The 22,258-nt window shown below is 35.1% G+C and overlaps 2 protein-coding genes and 1 long non-coding RNA gene across 7 annotated transcripts in view; 2 read left to right on the plus strand and 1 right to left on the minus strand.

Moving 5' to 3' along the window:
* Positions 1 to 2,683, plus strand: part of LOC136344223 (tribbles homolog 2-like) — a 40,364-nt gene extending 37,681 nt beyond the window's left edge. The window contains exon 5 of the mRNA XM_066291467.1: positions 811 to 2,683. Within this exon, the coding sequence (XP_066147564.1) occupies positions 811 to 1,066 (256 nt within the window). The 3' untranslated portion in view covers positions 1,067 to 2,683. The remainder of the gene's footprint in view (positions 1 to 810) is intronic.
* Rgl (Ral guanine nucleotide dissociation stimulator-like) lies at positions 2,332 to 22,177 on the minus strand. Of its 5 annotated transcripts, none has more exons than XM_066291454.1 (15): positions 21,992 to 22,177; positions 21,801 to 21,876; positions 11,053 to 11,163; positions 10,730 to 10,989; positions 10,521 to 10,676; positions 7,973 to 8,120; positions 6,997 to 7,124; positions 6,378 to 6,536; positions 6,186 to 6,322; positions 5,908 to 6,128; positions 5,706 to 5,848; positions 5,077 to 5,291; positions 4,898 to 4,998; positions 4,663 to 4,831; positions 2,332 to 4,216 (listed from the first exon to the last, which is right to left on the minus strand). In XM_066291454.1, exons 2-15 carry the CDS (start codon positions 21,819 to 21,821, stop codon positions 4,083 to 4,085), a joined length of 2,103 nt encoding a protein of 700 aa, XP_066147551.1. In that variant the 5' UTR covers positions 21,822 to 21,876; positions 21,992 to 22,177; the 3' UTR covers positions 2,332 to 4,082. The 5 variants fall into 5 exon arrangements, with proteins under 5 accessions (XP_066147551.1, XP_066147550.1, XP_066147548.1 ...); XM_066291453.1 differs by having other exon boundaries at positions 11,053 to 11,166; XM_066291451.1 differs by lacking the exons at positions 21,801 to 21,876; positions 21,992 to 22,177 and adding an exon at positions 19,064 to 19,981.
* Positions 15,447 to 16,336, plus strand: LOC136344228 (uncharacterized). Its single transcript, XR_010732927.1, has 3 exons — positions 15,447 to 15,515; positions 15,566 to 15,982; positions 16,044 to 16,336. It is a non-coding gene; the product is annotated as an uncharacterized lncRNA (long non-coding RNA).
* Positions 22,178 to 22,258: the final 81 nt, after the last annotated feature.

Genomic DNA, 22,258 nt, shown 5'->3' on the forward strand with positions numbered 1-22,258 from the left:
TGTTTTGGTGGTAGGTTCGCTTCAGAATTGCGGTTCGATCACGTGTTTTAACAGATAATCATCACACAGATCATTGATTCGACAAAGAAGTGCGCTCCTGGATGAGCTCCGAACTCATCCTCCTTCTGCTCGCGATGCCGCTTGACAGGCGCACGAGTAAACTTAAATCCCCCGCTCGGTTCCTTGTTTTCGATTTGAACGATCGGTTTCGCCTCTTGTCTGCTACGGCTGTCGACTATTTCGGCCTCAATCCTCCTATGAGAAGCCACAGCCTCCAAATTAGAAGCTCCGGCTACCCCAACAAGACATTAAACGTCACTCCCGGTGTGGTTCTGAGTGCACCAGTCATTATCAGGCACACCACTGTTTGCAAGCTTGCCAACTTCACCGCGTAGCAGATTTTATCCATCGTTGGCCTGCAAACCACAGGCAATTTGCATTCGGTCGCAGGTACTGCCGACAAACTTGCGCAGGACAATCGTCGGCCCGTTGTCAGCATGGAGACGTCACAGGGGCGATGATAAGTAGTTGAAGTAGCTACCCTGTGGGCAGTCGCTCTTGACCCAGATTTCCTTCTGGTTGCTTCCCAGACGTGCCGCGAGAATCGCGAAGGTTTCCGATCTTTACCTCATTGAATGCTTCTTGCTTGTCAAACAAGAGTGCTAGCACCGCATTTTTCTAAATGAGCCCTCTCTATCCTGTGCGCTACTAAACGGAGAGCCAAATTGAGAACAAATCGAACTGGCATTGCCGTTCGATGACCAACGAGAAATCATAAGTTTGAACTAATGTATTTTTGTATTGTTTCAGGTACCCTTTCAACGATGCCGGAACCACGGTTCACGCCAGCCTCTTCGCTAGAATTTCCAGTTGTTGTTACATAATACCGGAATGTGTCTCCCCAAAAGCTCGGTGCTTGATCAGATCTCTACTCCGAAAAGAACCATCGGAACGAATTTCTTCAGAAGATATCCTTTATCATCCTTGGTTAGCGAAAGAAGAGAGGGAATGGGTGTCCAGGTCGTGTGATCAGATGGTTCCAGAGTGCAGCATATATGACAACTAGGTTATCTTCAAATGAACTGAGTGGTTGGGAATTTTGGAGTAGTTCGAGTCAGTTTTATTTATTATTTATTTGTCTGGGGAGGTTTTTTTTTATGGGCAGTAGGAAGTTTTCAAACGGATGTTTTAAGTATTTTTCCTCGTTTTTTTGAATTTTATGCATGGCACTCTGATTTCTAGGCATTCCTTTCACCATTATATTTAGAACATTCATTCTTAAAAACTCCTTGCTGTTCCGTAAAGGAAAGTTTTCTCATTTTTGTGAATATCGCCTCATCTTTTTGCTCGCTTCGAATTTGTCTTTTCTCTATGTCGCGATACATAAAACGCAGCCATGAACTAATTTTGGTATGGTCCGTCTCAATTTTAGTTTTATTTTCTATGCAAAATGCAGCATGCTGTCTCATTATTGTTAGCAAAAAGGTTTGGCACAAATGAAGTTCCCATTTTCCCAGGTGAAATTCCCATTTTCGTTGCCCCTGCTTTGTCAAAAAAAGCAATTCAGGCATGGTAGTGGTGTGCGTCTTCTCGAAAAATTCAGTGCAATTTGTCACATATTTTTGACAGAGAATCGGCAACTCGTCTAGGAATGTACGTGCAAAGTCTTGTGCTGTGTTGTAGGTTTTAAGCGTTAGTGTCTAAATTTATTTCTAAGCCATATTAGATCGTCTTAAAAGGGTTTATACCAGGTAGTAGTAGTAGTAGTAGTAGTAGTTTTCCTTTATTACCGTTTGGTTGCAGATTATGTAAGTTCGGACTATAGACTTGGACATTGGTTTGCAATGGGCCAACGGCAGGCCGTTGACTCGTCTTGAACTTCTATCAAGTACCAAGTAGCCAAAGTAGTTTACAAAAATACAGGTGAACCTATTTTCCCTTGAAAAATTGTTATTTTGAATGATTAAAAAATGAATATTTCAAAAACTACTTTGTTTCTACTACAATTAATTTGTGTGTAAACTTTTTTTCATTTCCTTTATTGAATGGAGAGCACTATGACTGCTTCAGTTTCATAAAAAATTGTACTTATTTTATTTAATTTTGTTTTGAGGGTCATTGTAAATTAATACGATTTTTTATTGTTGTGTTTTTATCAGAGAAATTTCCGTTACAACAAGGAAGCATCACTGTGGAAAAGACTGATGTAAATTGTCTTTATTTATTGTCTTTTTACGTTAAAATTCAGACCTTTCACAATCATATAGTGTCGCTAATTAATTTGCTTCTGAAACTAACTTAATTATGTCTAAAAATGAATTCTTCCACCACTATGTGCCAAAAACTAGTTTTATTTACTGTAAAAAAATCTCGATAATATTTACTATTCGTTAAGTGATCTCTATCCTACTTTGTATTATTATTGAACTATATTAGGCCACAGCGACACTCCTTGTGTATAAAAAAATTATCAAATTACTATAATTCATAATTATTACATTAAATTCTTTGAACTGATGTATATAAAACTCGTTAAGAACATTATTATTACATAATACAGTAATAAATAAGTGTAACATGTTTACTATAAAAATGTACATAAAGCTTAATGGTAATGATTGTTAGAATTCGTTGGTAAAATTTGCCTAAACTGTTTGCAATAAACACTATTTATTTAAAAATATTTATTGGTTTGTTTCATTTCAGTCTCGGAACGCGATTTGTAAGAAACGGTTTGTGCGAGTGAAAATCTATTTTATTAGAAAAATAATACACATACTTAGTTGTTGGTATGGACATAAGAATACTGGTCAAACTTTGACGCTTTGTACTCGAAAACCTGAATGAATCTTACCTATTTAAAGCGTATTCGAATTAAACTTAAATGTTCAATTGAAAGATGTAGTACATACGACTCGTAGTATTCAGTTCAGTTCGGGTGGGAACACACAAAATGCTTTACCTGCCACCCTGCGATACGTAGCACTGATCCAAGTCCAGGATTAAAAAGTACCATAATTGTTGAGTTAATCACGCTTAGCCTGTCCACTTTGTGGTCGGTTACATATGGTATTGCTTTCTGATATTCCCTAATAATTCGGTGGTTTTTTAATCAATTTATATTGGCAACCGTAAGTCTTACTAGAACATAAATCACGAAACATGAAAATGTGGATAAAAAGCAATTTTACAAAATCTCTAGCAACATATCGTTTCATCGCCGACATGAAAGTGTTATTGTATTGAGTATTGGAAGCATCAAAGTTTGCTTGTCGATATTACAGAATATAGTGACATTACAAGAACTTAAGTACAACAGTTATTAAAGAAATAATGTTAAGTTAATCAGATCTATGGAACTATTTACATAAATTCATGTTGTTAAGACGAACTCGATGATCGATAGTGACAACAAGCGATAGTAAAAGTAAGTGGATGGGAGACAAACTGAGTATTTTATAATTAGATATATCAATTATTTAACTAAAATTGATTGGATTTTGTTTTAACCCTTAAGTTTTCAACATAAAATAAATTTCATTAATTCTATATTTTTGGCATGGCTTTCGTAAAAACCTATTGTATGTTAATTAAAGCAGCAATTCCACTAATAAATAAAAATTTCCTTTTAAATACAAAAAATCCTAATACGTTACAAAAAAATACAAAAATATCAAAGATATACAATAAATTAAAATTTACTTATGGTATGTGATGATAACCGAGTAGAGCTTGATTTATCACAGTTAATGTTTCTTTTAAACAATCCATTTTAATATAATGGGACACGTTTGAGAATATTATCAAAGAATTATAATCCGTTAAAGAGGTAATGGGAAGCGAGGTCCAAAATCTTCATGGATCCAGTTTAAGGCAGGATTTTGTCACAAAAATTGAAATTGCTCCACGAGAAATTGAAGAAAATGTTTTCTCCTGGTAAAAAAATCCTCGCAGAAATTTTTAAATATTAAAACGTGGAGAAATTTCTATATAAATTTGAAACGTCTTCCTCAGCCTTTTTAATCGAATTACAAATGCTGAAATTAAAAATTTTATACAAAAGTGTCCCATTTCAGTAACTGTTATGACTTGGACTTTGCCTTTAGTCCTTTATTAATAGAATTTATGTCGATTTTCTTTGGACGAAGTATAAAATTGAGGTTGTGTGCGGTATTGACTGCGTAATACACATTGGCATTGGGAGGGAGGATCATATCTGAAACAAAAATTAAGGTTTTTATTTAACCAGCCAAAGATAATTAAGTGAATAAAAACACAGTTAAAATGCAGCACATTAAAATCTTAGCAAATGTTTAGTACGTGGTGAAGACACTAGTAGACTAAACATAATGAGAATCACACTGGACGAATGTTAAACTAGGCAAAAACAGACATTTTATTGCAATTCTATATTTTTTATAATCCCAGCAAAAGCAATTTCCACTGCCAAGGCACAGATGAGGGCTAAATAAAAAAATGCTATAAAGGGCCATTTGACACGATAAAAGAAATTAACTACCAATAGAGTGTATCCTTTAAAACTTTCATGACAATATATATTCATATCGCAAAAAGATTACTGCGTACTTCATCCGGCATTATTCAATGCTTACGCTTCGGCTGTGCTTGACCCAAACAAAAAATTAACAAATCGCGACTTACCTTTTTCGGGAAGCACTTGTGCAAGTGTATATTGGTCAGGACTCCCTTCTAAACCTAATTTGTACATGGCGTTGCGGATGACCTGAGGCGTCCTTTCATTATTGCTCAACATGATGCTCTTGTACAAAACTATTCCCTCCGTTTCCGGGTTATCGGTTTCGTAAGTTACCTAAAGAAATATTAATTCAAAACATTAAATTCGTCAATTTACACCTTTACTCGGCCGAGTACTTACTTTTATTATATAAAAATCAGGACTACTTTTTTGAGAAGTATTGCTTAAAGTTCCCGAATTATTGGACAAAGGCACTTGAAGCGCGCGATTTGTTGCACTACCTAGAATATTAACTATTTAAATTTCCTCACAATAAACTAAAAACATGAGCATTTTCTCGTGATGTCGGAATAGATTACCTGAATGAGAACTGTTCAAACTAACATCCAAACTGCGTAAAGACGAATTGCTGCTAGAATTCGACATCTGACTAGGACTCATTTTACGGTCTATACTGTTATGAGGCGACCCAGAAACGCTCTCCATGTCACAGTAAAACTGAGAACTGTTACTGCTGCTCGTACTTGTAATGGAATCATTCTTTTGGTGTCCAGGTGTTGATTTCTTGTTAGTCCTAGAAGGTCAAGAGGTTCATTTAGCTGTTAAGCCTGGTGTACAGGTGCAGTTTTCAGACGCTCTAGTAGTAAATATTTTATTGACCGACAAATACTATAATTCAGTGTTATCATTCAATTTAGCCAAGATAATGGTGTACTCAATAATTTTAAACGCCACAATTAAGGCAGATTGTTAGTACTCCAAAATCGAATTAGAAATGCGTGAAATGATTATTTATGGAGTAACCAAATTTGTTCACTGCACGCTCTCCAAGACTACTAGAAAACGTATTCTTTGGAAATAATTTAAACACGTTCCTATGTCTTTCTACGTCAATCAAACGTGCTGAGATTAATCAGGGCAATTTTACTTATGCGCGCTTATTTCTTTATTAAGTTTTCCAAATGATCTTTTGAAAACCACCGCTTACCGATCTCTTCTGTTCTGTCCATTTGTTGCGGGTTCTATCTGACAACTAAGCTGATAGGCCTCGCGATCATCCAGCACCAAAATTGAGTCAAACCATCGATCGAACGCTGGATCTTCGACGAAATGATAAGCGTTTGCGGCACCCTATACACACGAATGAACGATTACTGGCGAAAATCGTAAATACGATTAAAAAATCTCACTTGCAAAAGCTTAATCTGCGCCAACACCTCAAACTCCTTTCGCCTCTTATCGAAATTAATCAAACCGTCCCCAATGGTGTCTTGAATCGCCGTATCTATCATAGTGAGATCAGTTAAAAAGGTTCCCAAATATGGTATAGTTCCAAAGGAAATATTCGCAGTGTGATGGTTTTGTCTTTGAAAGATCTTTTGTAGTTGTTTGTCGTTTTCCCCTACCGTGTCTACGGAAGAAAATAACTTTTATGCACGCACTTAATTGTATTACGAGGAAAACATACCCGCAAATTTTGCAGTGCCCTCTTTCATTAACAATTCCCTCTGAGTCCACTGATTATTATCTTCGCTAAAAATTCGAGCCAACTCGTCGAACAGCTCAATTTTCTCTTTGGATATTGTTTGCCACGTTTTCTGAAGCCTGAAAGTTTGAACATGAAGAACGCGGTTAGCTAATGACATGATACTTGACTTACCTGTAGATGGGATTACTTTGCAGGCCGCTAATGATGGCTTTTAAACTACTAAAATTCTTGATAAGCCTCAGTTCCTGCGCTATGTCGATCCAGCAGGTAACCAAAGCCGCTCTATCGTGCGCTCTGAGAGTTGGTTCAACTAATATCGAAGAAATTACCCTGAAAACAAGAAAATGTGTAAAATTCGCGTAAGACGGTAGATTTTCACTTATGTCTAATATACACAAATTCTGGCATCACATCGATAATGCGACATTGTGATGTCATAGTTTATTAATAGCAACCGCTATACAGGGTGTCCAACGAATATGAGCCTCTATCCGCATCTTGAAACCTACGACTAAGAAAAAGTTGAAATTTGGGTATCATGCTAAAGTGAAGGTGATATCGTGATTAAAAATATTTTCATGAAATTACCACGTCCGGTTACAACGGTAATGAATGTCAACTCGCTTATTTTGTATGGGACACCACTGTATATTACATCGAATTGCGATTCTGCAGAACGTTATGAGAATTTTTTATGAATAATGTTCTGTACCAAAATTTTACAATTTTCGCGATATTGAGGGTTTTCCACAAAAATGCCAGCATAACAGTTCAATATTATCGATCTTACCTAAATGACACTGCATTAAATTGGTTAACTGTAGCTAAAACTGTGGCAGCTTCATGCGAACGACTTCGATCTCTTCGAGACCATACTGCCCCCAAACATTGATGTGGGACTAGTTTCTTAAATAAATCCTGGAAAAACACATACGTAAATATCAAGGACGACCACGATCAAACTGAGCGCGTTTTGAAATAATCTGGGAAATTCCTCCAAGTGTTTATTAAAGAAATTTCAAACGTAGAATCCAGTTGGTACAGAAATTTTGTCCGAATTTAATATTTTAAAGAATTTTATCGTGTTACAGCAGCCTTGTAGCGTAATATCAACAAAATGAGGTTTAATTAAATTTAGATATGATAATATAACATTTTTAATACATACGGAGCCATTTAATAGAATTTCTGGTAAATTCAATCTAGCATATAAGATTAGAAGGTATAAGTTCACATAATAAATCATCGGTCATACTAGACTCGAGATAGTCTAATAGAGTTCAAGTTTATAAACAAATTGATTAATAAAAATTATGTCATTGCCAAACAATTGAGTAATATCCCTGTGATCTGCCTTTAAACTTAAAATCACTAGTCGGGTAGAACAAAAACATCAGGTGGATCGCTCAGGAGTTAAATGTCTAATTGCCGGATGAGTCCTGTAATAATTACTTGACAAATTGTTCACAGCATAAAACAGACATAAAACAGGCAGTGTGAGATACAATGCGATAAATTGATTTTTATGCATTTCAAAGATAAAGTGAAACAATTTTCTATTGTGCTTGAACTGAGTTCGTCAAGGATTCTTTCCACTGACGAACGAATTTACGGATTAACAATTAGAGTCAGTGTATTTTTTTCGTTAATGTGCCCATTGTTTCTTAATTGAGATGACTGACAGTACTTCCAGCCGCTTCGTTGATAATGTTCGTTTTTTAGATAAATTTAAGAACAATATGGAATAATGGTAACCTGATACGTACCACATCCATTCTGGTGAGTTGTTCGGCGAAATGCCTGACTGGAACGTCTGGTAACTTGTAATTCCTCCATCCCGACGATGTGATGGAACGCATGGCAAACGCTGGAGGAGGAGCTAGGAGTGGATCCACGTGTGCTTCTCTTGAATATCTAAAATAATCCCTTTTTTGGAACAAAACCAAGAAATACGTGCATACTAGAAAAGCTATTTATTACATATAATCCGAGAATGATCCGAAACTCTCTCTTTCTTGTGCGAATGCGTGCCAATTCCGCAACAAAATCATGAACTTATTCTAGCATATCCAGGGTGTTTTTGAAATAATCACAGAATCGTCAACTTTTGATATACAGTGTGACCCATTTGTTTTGGGGTCAGTCTGTAAAAAGTTTATTGATTGTGCGATTTAGCCCGGATTTTCTTTTTAATTATAGAGCTCGATAAACTGCACATTTTCAGCAAAAATGGCCGGGTTGACATGAAATTCAAGGCCCACTATGACAGTTTCTAGGAGCAAAATTTTAATAAATCACGTTAGCGATTTTTTTAGAAAAATCTGTGCACGCCACTGAGTTGATCACCCCTCAAAACGGGCTTGCACAAAATTTTAGTGAAAAATTTTGAGTAATAACGATTTTGTGGAAGAATTAAAAATGCACACTGGGTACTTACTTACATCTTTTTAGACTTTATCTGGGCATATTAAGGTCCAAACTAGCCATTCTAATACTATTTCGGGAATTGTCGTTAAAATAGTGAAAAATTTTGTTGTTATTTAGACAAAGTCCACGACGTCCATATTGCCTCGTTACTTCGACTCACCGGTCTATCTGGATGTCCGACGTTGAATTCTGCCGCAGCTTCTGCTGCCGAGCGCACGTTGTCGCCAACAAGACGAACAATTTCTGTTCTTTCTCTTAGACTTAAATTTTCTATAATTATCACGATCGAAAATTTAATTTGTGTTAAGCACAAATACGTTCTGATATCGGTGTTGACGTTTGTTGCGTTTGTTTGACAGTTGAACACTTCACTCGACCTCCACAGCCGACTATGAATTTTTGAAAATAAATAACTACTGAGGGTGCACTTTTAATTCTTCTAAAAGATCGTTATTACTCTAAATTTTTCATTAAAATTTGGTACAAGCCCGTTTTGAGGGGTGGTCCACCCAATGGCGTGCACAGGTTTTTCTAAAAAAATCGCTAATGTGGTTTATTAAAATTTTGCTCCCAGAAACTGTCATAGTAGGCTTTGAGTTTTATGTCAACCGGGCCATTTTTGCTGAAAATGTGCGGTTCCTCGAGCTTTATAATTCAAAAAAATCGGGGCTAAATTGCACAATCAATAAACTTTTCACAGACCGACCCCAAAACAAATGGGTCACACTGTATATAATTTTCTTTTTTATTATAACAGCATAGATGAAAACATAGTTTTTTATAATCGTAAGCAGACATTTACATCTGGCATGTTTCCAAGCAGAGGAAAGTGGGCTTTTCTATATCGTTTGCCTCGCCCTTTGAATGTTTTCTGAAGTGCGCACAGTACGTTGAGGGCCGAGAGACTTTTTTTCGATTGTTGAACCTTCTGTTCGTCGAATGTTAACCGAACTTAAAATTGTGTCACGCGTGGGAATAGAATCGTTCGGATTAATATTGAATCTGCGACGAAAGTCAGGCTGAACTGCAGTCACAGACTCACCACTCCTAACAAAATTATCATAAACGAATATCGATGTTCTAACATCTCACGATGGCTCCATGGTGACAACTAAGAGATAATAACACTAGGAGCCAAAGGATGAAATGCCCGCTGAAGCACAACCCTTCCGTTCTAAAAGGTCGAGTTTTACCCACACATAATCGCCACGCAATTTGATTTAAGTTTAACCTCCACTGATCTGGATCTGCGACCTATAAAGACTCAGAAAACATCTATTCATGTTAACGACAATTTGGTCAAACTCGCATTTGTAAAGCATTAAAAAGTCATTGTACGTGGACGTTCAAAATACTTTTCTATGAGTTTAATGCACGTATCGCATCATTTTTATAACCGTGCGATTATAGTTAAGTTCTCTTTAAGCGCCTCTCAGAAAATAAATCTAAAAAAGCTTTGAAAAGCAAGTTATAGGAGAAAAATAGACTCGAAAATAATATCACATTTATTGTTAAATTTGCTGAGCTAGTTTTTATAAGCACTATTTCTTGGGAGCCCACGGTTTCCAGAAAATCTACATAAGCCTCTAATTAACTGTAACGTGAGACAATGCTATGTCATTGTTAAAATTCTAGCTACTGTAATAATAGGAAACAATTTTCAGTTCTACGATTTTACGAATTAAAATTGAATAATTCAGTTTATCCTTGAGATCCCTCTTAAAGGGGCTAAAAAGTATTTCCCCGAAAGGTATCCATCTACTTATAGCTCACCCTACGAAGAAGTCTTCCGCAGATATTCAAACCCGGGGTGATGCGGACAATGCTTAAAGATTTTCCATTCGTGCGCGATGGGGAGACATGTATGAACAAAAAAGCTTTCCTTACCTGTCCAGCCTATGTCGAACTTTAGCATCCAATTCAGTATTTGGCAAAAAGTCTTCACAAAAATTGAGTAACAATCGAAGAGCGATAAAATCCGGAGGTTCTTTGAAATCTTCAGGGTAACTATCGAGCCATACGTGCAACGCAGAGATAAGAGTCCTAAATTCAACCGTCATTATATTATTTATCACTGTAAGAACACAAAACCGTACTTCTTGTGTTGTTCATGTTGTTCAGGTCTGTCATTGTGGTGAGATTCGCTCAATTCCTCATATCTACGCAGCAATAGTGTAAGCACTTCTTTAGGGGTAGAAAAACTTCTGTAAGTTGCTAAGAACACGTTGATGTAGGTGGTTTCCAGTTCTCCATCGTCCGTGGACAGCGCCTCGACCAACTTCTTCAGCGTACCAGCTTTCACAAACCTGACTCTGACTGTTTCCCACTCTAGGTGAGATATTTCGTCATCTGAGTCCTTTAGTAGAAAGACATTAGATGTTTACAACAAATATAATTATTAATATGCCAGAATATTCACCGAATGCGACGAAGAAAGGCTTCGTGTAGGCCGATGATATCGCACCTTCTTGAGGTAAACCGTATAAAGAGCGCCGTCTGCCTTTTCTTCTCCCCAAAGCCGCCATGTAGGCTGCTGGAAGATACAAGAAATTAGAAGAGAGCTGCTTACTAAGGAAACCCAAAAAGACACATGCAAATAGCAACAAGCACGTAGTAAAGTTCATTGGGAACTTACAATTTCATCGCAAAAACAGACAAAGGAGACCCGAATAGGCTCACTGGCACTGCTCATTGTTTTCAAGTCATATTTAACTGATCTATTAAACACAGTACCGCAATGAATCATTTTGTCAACATTTCTTCCCACAACCTATCACTATAATTAGTACCAATTCATAATTGTCTTATCAGTCACCTACATGTTTATCCTTATCAATAGATAAATAGTGCATGGAAGGGGGGATATTGGCAGTGAATTGTATCATGATCATCTAGAAAAAAGTGATTGCAAAAATTAAAATTTCTTCTTCAGAGTATAGGATTCTCCTCGCCTATTGTTGACCCAGGAAACCTATTATTAAGCAATTATTTTATTTAGAACTTGTAATAATTACCTCAATTGAACACAATGGCTAATTGAGAATAAAAGAAAATAACAATAATTGACTTGGGAAGATCGAGTATTTTGCAGTGTGACCGTATTGGATATGTATCATGAGGAAGACAAAGGAAAAATAGTTATGATAATAAATGAATGAAACGAAACATACTTAAAACTCCACTTTTACATTTATTAATAAACCTCTTTTTACACGATGTAAAACAAACATGAAAAAGCCCCTGAAAGCCGCATGGGTATTAAATCTAAACAAAAAAGCTGCAGGATGTAATTATGAAGCATAGATGGATGGTACCTATGACTCATACGCTTCCTCCAACTCTCAGAAGATAAAGACCGACATTACTGAAAATACCCGTCTTTGACAGTATGGTCATATCGAGGCACTATTGTTTAAACTTTGTCAAGCGTGATAACAGCACCACTTTTGTCATTATCATTTAAAACTGTCATGTATCCTAATAATAAAATTAATATTTATTATGTTTTAACATTCTGCGAAACAGCATTCGATGAAAAATAAACTCAAAAGTTCAAAGAAATATAACAAAAGTGGAAATGATGATTACAGTCTAATTCAGAGAATAACATAAATAGAACCGAACCAGCTTCGTGCATTTTAAGGTCCCTACGGCGCTATATTCCCTTACACCGTATTGGTTTTCACAACAGATTATCAACCACTTCAACAATATTTATTGAAAACTATTTATAAAGTGCGGTAGCCGATATTGACAATTATTATTAAATCTTTCTGCATGTTACTGCAAAAATAATCAATGGAAAAACAATATAGCGTAAATTACCTGTAGTGACTAACACGTACAGTTCGAGACTCACAATGGAGTTTAATTAATTAGAGTTAATTTTCTTGAAAATGAGTAATGCCCAGGTGGGAACTAAATCAGAACAAATTATGTGCTTGCGTAGCACTTATTCAGTATACAGGGTGAGTTGTAACGGAACAGAACAAGGGTGTGTAGGAGACCTCAAAATGTACCTATTTGTTGAACAAAATTTTTTTTACAGTTGATAGTTGAGGATATATTAATCTCCAAAGTTCGCTTTTAAATTTCTCAAAACAGCATACTTCAGCAGTGCATCATCTCAACGTAACTAAATTTGGAACATGTCTCATTCTTATCAATATTTTTAATTGGTAAACACGTAAAGTCGATAGATGCTCAATAAGGTTAAGGTAAGGTCTAAAAGAGTTGGGATTTTTTTATCTGCAAAGCAACCAACAAACCAACAATAACATTTAAGAGTAAATTTAATTCTAAAACTTTTATTCCCCTTGAAAATATGTCGAAAACTTTATCGATGTGACTTTATCAGTTCTGGTAAAATCGTAGCCTTGTGGAATAGAAACAAACGGAATTTAAAGGAATTTAAAGGGATTATCAGTTAAATGTAGTGATGTAATGCAACATTTAAGATAACTACGACTTGCGTGATTTTGGCAAATTACAAATAGCTTATTAATCAAAAACCGTATTGTTTTTAACCGCTAATCTCTTCAAACCCCATTAAATTTGATTTGGTTCTATCCAACAAAACTGTGACTTTTTTAAAAAATGATAAGGTTTGCGACAAATTTTGAAGGAGAGTAAAAGCTTTAGGATTCAACTTGCTATTAAATGATGTTGCCCATTTGTTGGCTACTTTACAGATTAAAAAAATCCAACTCGTTTAGATTTTGGCTCAACCCCAATCCAACCCTTATTTAGAATCAACCAATTTCACATTTCTACCGAGTAAAGATGTTGAAAAGAGAAAAATAAGTTCCAGATTTGGTTGCGTTATGACGACGCGCTACTGTTTATGTACGTATGTTGTTTTTTATAAATTTACAAGCTACAACTTCGGAGGTCAATATTTCCTCGACTATCAACCGTAACAAAAAATCAACAAATCGTTATATTTTGAGGTCGACTACACTCACCTGTTCTGTATCGATTCCGTGCGACTCACCCTGTATATCGGACAATGGAAATTCACGTAAATTTTAGCACAATACGATTAGCTGGAACGACCAAACAAGGTGACACATGTGGGTCAAACCGATACTAATTATGGAGCATGGACTATATGAACACGAGAATGTTTTTTTTTCAAATATCAACCTAAATTGACAGTCTGCACCATAATAATGTTAAGTTATTTCGCAATTCAGGTGTAAGCAATTCGAAAAAAAGGAGGCACAGAACAATAAGGAAACGAACTATGAAGTCACATAATAAGAAGACGATCTAAAAACAGTAATGTACCACCCAACATACATGTGAAAGACCTATCATCTATCATATCATCATTCTGCATCGAAACGTGGAAATGTAACGAAAACGTCAATTTCTTATAACTATAAAGTCTATTGTTTCAATTTTTCCTAAAAGTAATTTTGATTTTGGAAAGCAGGAAGGTAGGAACTGTTTAAAAAAATAAATTCTTTATCTCTTGAATATTTTGTACTAGCGGATAAAAGCCAATAAATAGTAAGCTTTCTCCACTTTTAAATAATAACGAAACGTTCAGCGATTTACGTTAAATATTTATGAATCAACGGGAATAAATTTCAAAAATGTGGTTTCATTGAAACTTGTGTAACTTCGCGAAAGGCTCGGGTGGCTCATAGTTACTGTGATTACGCTCATACCGATGATTTTTTGGTTGAGACTTCGGATAATTTTGCATTTATTTGTAATAAGAATCACTAATTCTAATGGGTTTTCTCAAAAAAAAACTGGGAAACCCGTCACGTATATAAAAAATTCGTAGTTTTCATGCGATTTTTTTGAGGAATTTCTAGTTCTATACCTTTAGACGCACCGTCAGGGGTAGCCTTAGCGAGATCTCCTCTGCCGAAGCCCACAGGGCCATTTGGAGGTCACTGCCATAGTTCACACGATTCAATTACACTTTTAAAGGAATTTCAAAAATATCCTCTCCCAGTTTTGCAACAGCTAATAATTTTAAAAACAGACGGAGCTCAATCTGGCGGAAGAATAAATTTCTATAACATGCTTAATTGCAGTGTTACATAAAATGCACAACAAACACGTGAAATAATTGTTTTAAAAGGAAAACGCATAATTTGTGCTGCCAAGGTTAAAACTTACGATGGTGCCACCGATTTCCTAGAGGCGGAAATAGGCGTTTTGTACTCGAATTTCACATATAGTTGCTCGTCACGATGCGAAATTGTAGCTAATGAATCAGAAAATACGTATCATATTGCTTGCGCCTAATGCAGATACACAGGGTGTTTGGAAATGTTGGTACAAATCTTAAGGGGTGAAATTAGAGGTAAAAATATTTTAAAAAGTTCCTATAGACGATGATTCGACGAAACACCGTTACTGAAGCATAGCCGTCTAAAAGGGTCCCATTATTTGGATATTATTTAAAATAACTTTCTGATTAAGATAATGGAATGAGTATTGAAGATAATCATCATACCATAAGTAGCTTTAATTATCATAAGTTTCATCAAAGTCGATTATAAATAAGGGCAGTTTTCTAATCAGCCCTAACAGAAATTTTCCGATTTTTTTTATCCCTTAAATTATCAAGTAAAAATTATTTTTTAATGAAATACTTATATTTTTTGATAGAAAAAATGTCTCTACTTTTTTAGAATTCTACGTAGCTTAGTCAGAAATAATTATTTTTTGCAATAATATATGGCAGAACCGTAATTTTTTTACATTTTCACGTAAAAGTTATCTGTCACAGTGACAGTTTCATTAGAGTGATTGACACTTACATGTTTTGACGATTACCACAATGAAACTGTCAACATAAAATAAAATAGTATGTTTGTATGTAGTCGTGATGTGGCATACTACATCAGTATTAGATAGGTAAGAACAAAACAAAAGTGTTCGTTTTACCTCTTTTTTTTTGCTTTCAGCTGGTGTAGAAATCTTAGCTATGTATATACGAATTCAAAGAAAAAAACTCAACTCATGAGAATTTTTAAGACAAACATAATAGTATGTATATGTATGTACATAATAACTGGAATCGGATATAATGAACGCCCGGCTGTAGCGAACAAAACCTCTGACCCTCTCGTGTTCTTTATAATCGACTTCGACTGTATTTTCGTATCTTTTACTTCCTGTAGAATTTGCAAAAATATCTATCGATGCAAATTAAGAATGTAAAGAAAGCAAGGAAAATATAATCATCCGGCTCAATGATCAACTATGTATCTGAAGCAATTCGTAACGTTTAATCAAATTTCTCAAAATCATCATGCGCAATGCTGCTAGAATAATCAAGAGTTTTCTGGTCTATGAGGCAAAGAGTGGAGCGCTGCATCTTGGTACGAAGGCATTTTCAGAAGTTTTTATATTTGTTTTATTTCCATATATATTTATTTTAAGTTAAAGAGTTAAACAAAATTAGGCTAAAAGCCAAATTAGGCTGCAAGAGTCCCTTAATATTCAAAAACCCGTGTTCATTCCGCAAACAGCGAAGGTCAGTTCAAGGTGAATGCAGATAAACGGAAGGCGCACCTGGCGCTTCCTAATATAGGTCACGTCACATTCCAGACATTTCGATGCGAAGTGTTAAACGCGCATTAAAAGGGATGACCTCTTTAATAAAGCGATAGCTCTGAAGGCTTTGGGTCAATGTGTCATCGTAAGTAAGACAGAGAGTCAAAACCTCCGGACGAATGCCAGATAAAGATGGAATATCTGTAACGCACTGGGAGAGACGGGATGATAATATTGCCGTCCTTCTCCTAGATGTCTTTTTCGTTCGTTCCATTCTAACCTCAAAATATTTGATTTGATTTGAATTAAAAGATCGTTAATGTTACGTTATTTACAACTTAAATATCATAATAAACAATGTAGATTAACCTTAAGAAACAAACTAAATTACTATGAAGAAGTGGATGATCACCCCATTGTATGCTGTGGAAAAGGTTACAAAACCCAAGTAATAGTGGTAACTGAGCCTCTTGGTGCATTTTTGAATTAGTCTGACGAGGTAGGTGTGAAAAATGCTATTCTTCAAGTACAGAAGATCTTTATTTAATAAAAGAGCATTACTTTCAACATGGACCTTCAGTCAAATGTCTGGTATAAGTTGACCTTTCGATAAAACTGATTGGGGAACCATAAAAAAGGGAGTAAGAAGCCTTTTGCAAAAGGTTCCAATTTTTGAGGACCATCCTCTCACTTTAAGAGAATGTTTTCAGCTTATGTAATAAGGTTCTGCTCAGTACCGTATATACTAAAACTCTATTGTGATGAACCTGGGTTATAACGAACGTTCAATTTTAACGAACTAAATGTCAACAAGTACAAAGTGTTTACTTATGTGTTATTCTTATTCGAATATAAGGAACCATCGGTTTTAGCAAACGCTATTCGAAGAATTTCTAGATCGGATCGGTTATAACGCACTAATATCTGTTAAAAATATCATTCTAAAGAATTTATTAGACTAGTTTTAGGGTATTTTTTGTTCGGATGATCCCGACACCGGGGAATATCCATGTATAGAATCGTAGGCGATTTTGCACGATTTTGAACTGCAACAGCTGCGTTTTATTAGTATAGATTGTTAAGATTTGAATTATCTACAAGTCCGTCGATGCCCATTTGTCCATGTATAAAATTAACGTGTATATGCCTAGATTTATTTCACACCCCCTAATTAATCACCCTTCAAATTACTAAGTTTAAAAGGTTTCAACTGGGTATACTCGGTCAAAAAACGTTAGAAAAGGCCAGATCAACATACGAAAAGAAAAATACCCAAAAGACACGTGTCCACCTTGCATCAGAAATAATGTTTTGCCTCTGTTGGACTATTCATTTGAGTAAAAAATAAGCCAAGAATTATTCACCAAAAACTCAACTTACTCACGCCAGAGAAAAATACGTGATTTTAACACTTGTTGTCTGAAGTTTAAAATTATCTACCATTTAGTGCGACCTGCTAAATTTAATGCGAAAACCGCAGATAAATCATTTAAAAATATTTTCAATCGTTAAAACAGTGAAATGTTTCCGAAATTTTGAATGTGCAGTGGGAAAACCAGGGAATTAGTTCATCAGACTCATAAAAGATTAACAAAAAAAAAGAAAAGTAGTGTAATTAGATTTAAAATGTTTCACTCATCTTCAACGCCAATCTTGTCATGGCTAGCAGGCTCAAGGAGAAATTAAGAACAATTTAAGCCTGATGTAGGTACATCATGTTTATGGTTCGAGAGTATCAATCAGGTTTGCGAACACACGTATGTCTGTGACATGCCTAGAAATGGATGGTTAGTGATAATAATTTGTACTAAAGCACAGGAATTTAAAAGTTTATTTAATCCGCATTACAAAGTGGGAAGACTCCCACAAACGTCTCGTGATTGAGTTAAAACATCTGTGTTCTCAAAACTGTAAAACGTTTTTATTACTTGTAACACTAAACGAAATTCGAATGTTTGCATCAACTTTGAGTTTATTGCAGCTCCTGTGTATTTTTCTTTAAACTACCAACGGTTACAACCGTAAGAAAACAAGAAACAAAGAATCTATTGAGACCTCATAAGCGCATAGAACTAGGAAAAATTCTCAAAGCCAACAAAACATTTACTTAAAGAGTGTGCACATGTTGTCTTATTCCGAGTTAAAATATTCCAGATTGAAATTTTTGGATTTGGGCCAATCATGTACTCATGTAAAGATTGAAATCTTTAGGAACACCGACAGGGTGGAACGGTTATGTAAATGTTAAGATAGGTCGTGGATTATTTAATGTTTCCTAGAGAATGATGCTATTTGACATTTTTTCCCAGGGTTAAGGCAGCTGTAATTTTGCTGTTGCAACCTCCCCCCAATTAATGTTGTATTGTCTCGAGTTTGTATAGATTTCCAGGACTATGAACGTCTGAACAATGTCTGTTCATAGTATTAGAAGCCCCTCCCTTCAAAGATAAAAGAAACTATGAGAAGTCAACTATAGGGGTGTTGAAATTCGTCCAACAGGTAAAATTACCTAAGAACCTATATGCGATTTTCAGCGGTTTTGAGATATGGAGCACTAACTTCAATTTATTTGTATACCCACATAGAAAACAAAATCCTCTGCAAATAAGTCGTAGCCGTAACCATGACCTAATGGCTTTATCCTTGCTAACACATATCTTTCATTAATAAATGAATCAATATAATTGCGCACATTAGAGGAAATTGCCAGTCTACATTAAAGAGGGTAATGTGCAAGGTTTCATATGAATGACATCGATAATGTATGAAATTATCCGTCCGACTCTCACTTAAAATAGAAATAGTGCCCATAATTAATTAAAATAAAAGTAATTAAAGTTAAGGAAAAAATCTTTCTCAAACAGTATTCATATGAGTTCTTAATATATTCATATGTTCAGACATACCTTTACATACCACTTGGCCGATTTCTTATTTTTCCGAGGACCGGTGCAGGCACAAAACTTAAATTTATTCCTATCAGCACTTTTACTCCTACTATGACTATTCAAGGCACCCTTATTTTGCTTCCTACCGCAGTTCAAAGTCAAAAACTTAGTTTTTTCTACTACCTCGTGGTAGATATCGGTTTGAAATCCTATAGGGCAGTTCGAGTTTGTTGTCGGCAAAAGCATATCAAATTCTCACACACAGTTATTCACAAAAAAAATTAAACACATCCCAGACAAGCGCTCTATACTCTCTTGGAAAGCAAAACAGGGGTTGTAAGCGACGCGGAAAACTGACTCACGGGAAACCCTCCCTTAGGGTCATCCACATAGTTATCGATTGATCGATCCCTTTACGTGGGCTACACGTTGTAATAATGTATTTTAAGACTAAAACTTCGCTGACGGTGCCTGCTTCGAGGTCACAACCGGAATAAATCAGACGAGATACTCGCCCGTGCATGTACGATATGCACAAGACCATTGCCGCTTATTGCTGTGGTACTGGGTAAATTGCGGTAGAGGAGATGGTCAGCCAATGACCGAAAGTCATTTAAAAATTTTGAATGCAATTTTTGGTCATATCAACATTATACTATCCAACTAATCTAGAATTATTGTTGACCAACACTGATGACGCCTACGAAATGGAATATTACATTGTATACTTCGGCTACAAAACAATTGGATAAATGTTTAAATAGATAAATTTTTCTGGCGGCTGGTACCACTCATTTCCTTTCGCGGTTAAATTACATGATGGTCACGTTTTTATCTATTGTGCTTTGTCCTCCCTCCAAAGTTAAAAATCAATATGTATGCGACTTCTCCATGTCCACATAATATAATAATAATTATTATTGCTATTGAAGTTTGGAATTTTTAGCATTTACACAGAAACAGGTACATGTAAGTAATACCATTGATTGCAAGTGATTATTATAAATAGATAGAGGACAAAATTGGACATGAATAATTACAAAATAAACTAACCAATTGAAAAAATTAAGCAGAAAATTAGAGTTGTTAGTAGTTTGGTTCCTACTTTCTTTCTCATTGAGGCGAACTAAGTATGTGATTCAATGTCAGTACGGGTCTCCTCAAATTCTTTTCTGTTCTATCTTTTATCCCAATTGTTGGAATGATTACAAAGCAAATTTGCTTACAAATTTTTACTTTGTAACCTTAGTTCCTTTTTACTCATTTCTACCCTTCTTTTCCATATCTATTTTTTTATAAAACTTAATTTTATAATCACTCTGTCTAAAAATGGGTAGTTTTTTACCTATTTATTCCATATATTGGAATCGACCGCACTTATCATATTTCTTTTTTGACATTCCTTCAATTAACTACTTAATTTTGTGCCTATTTATGCTCAATTTCGTTCTTTATCGATTTTCAATAATTAATAGCAATCAATAGAATACTCGCACAGCAGATTTCTCTGTAAATTGCAATTTTATTACAGTGTACCTAATTCTGCATAAATGGTAAAAATTCTAAATTTAACTATTTTTCATAAGAAAAAAGTATTTCAGTCTCTTAAAAATTGTATAGCTTAAGAGACGATCCTAAGAATGTAATGATATATCAAAAAATTAGATTAATAGAACGCCATTCTATTTGGGTGAATGTTATTAATCTAGGCAAATTTTGGTTTCAGCTGTAAAAAGAAATTAGAAAATTGAACAAAGACTGTAAAAGATGTTGCCATATGTGGTGCTCTAATTTTTTTTAACCAGTGGGTGTAATATACTGCATTAGTGACAAAATATTAATGTGCTGTGATTTTTACCTGCAAGGCAATTGCCATAAAAATATTTAAATAGAGCCTATAACAACACAATAATTTGGTGTAGGGACATTTGCACTACTACAGCTAAATTATTAATGTGCTTTTAACATTACCATCAAGTTAGTTTCTATAGGAACCAATAAGCTGACTTATAGTAAGGGTCTATTTCAACGTTTTTATGGCAATTAAGTTACATTTGAATTTGAAAGCACATTAATAATTTGTTCATGTAAGAAACCAATATACATGAAGTTTGTAATAGGAACAATTAGATACATCATGGTAGATTCCTTGTTTGATCATTGCTTAGAACTTTTACATAATAATTTACTTAGTAGACATCATTTGTTTAAACTAGTTCCCTACTTGCAATAAGCGGGTAAGGTCTGTACAACTTCTCTCATATAACCTAAATTAACATGAGCAAAGGCATGCAGTAAATATTTACCAATTTTCTTTTGCAAAATTGAAGGATTCAATAATTTTGTTGCCTAAATATTAAAAAAAACACTGCAACACTAATTCGTTAAAAATTTCAATTGAAGATGTTGAATTTCTTTATCACTCTCACATTTTTCAGTAGCATCATCCCCTTAATATACTTGCCATCTCTGCCAAAATCACTACCGTCACATTTGAAGAATTTTCACAAAAACTTCTGTTAAATTGTTATACTGTTTAATTATTTTTTTGAAACAACAATTGGTTCGATTTTTTCTTTTAATCTGCTTTATAAACCATAAGCTACTGTTTAATAAGACCCTTGTTTTGTCAACTGTTTTAACAATCTTCTGTAGGTATTTCTTGTGAATGTCACAAAAACTAGAAAACCCTCTACCAGAATCTCATTAACCCACCACCAGTAATCCACCCACCAAGAACAAATCTTGTACTGACCAAGCTATCTGCATCATTCATTTTTTTCTCGGCATTTTGGTTTAAAATGGTCCCATAGGTCTGCTGCTAAGTTTGGCTTAAAATGAGAAAATGTTGCTTTCTAATTCACAAAGATACATTGAAATACACGTCTTATAGCTTTAGCAAAATAATTATTTACAACACTTATGGGAATGAAGAAAAGCCATTACTTTGCTGGATTAGGTTGGAGACAATCACATAAGCAAAACGAGTACGACAACGCTTCTAAACTACGACGGCACAATAAGATCCGGGTGTGGGATTTAACATTAAATTCAAAGGAAATTTGAAAATTATGAAAAATTACACAAAATTTAATTTCATCCCATCTCCATTTCCAGCTTTCACTTTTCACCTGTTGCTGTAGCTGTGTTGCCGTTTCTCTTCTGCCTTCTTAACTTAGGTGACCCGTCATGAATGTCAGTAAATATACTGTC

This window comes from Euwallacea fornicatus, chromosome 16 (genome assembly GCF_040115645.1).
Source record: "Euwallacea fornicatus isolate EFF26 chromosome 16, ASM4011564v1, whole genome shotgun sequence".
NCBI classification, from domain to species: Eukaryota; Metazoa; Arthropoda; class Insecta; order Coleoptera; family Curculionidae; genus Euwallacea; species Euwallacea fornicatus.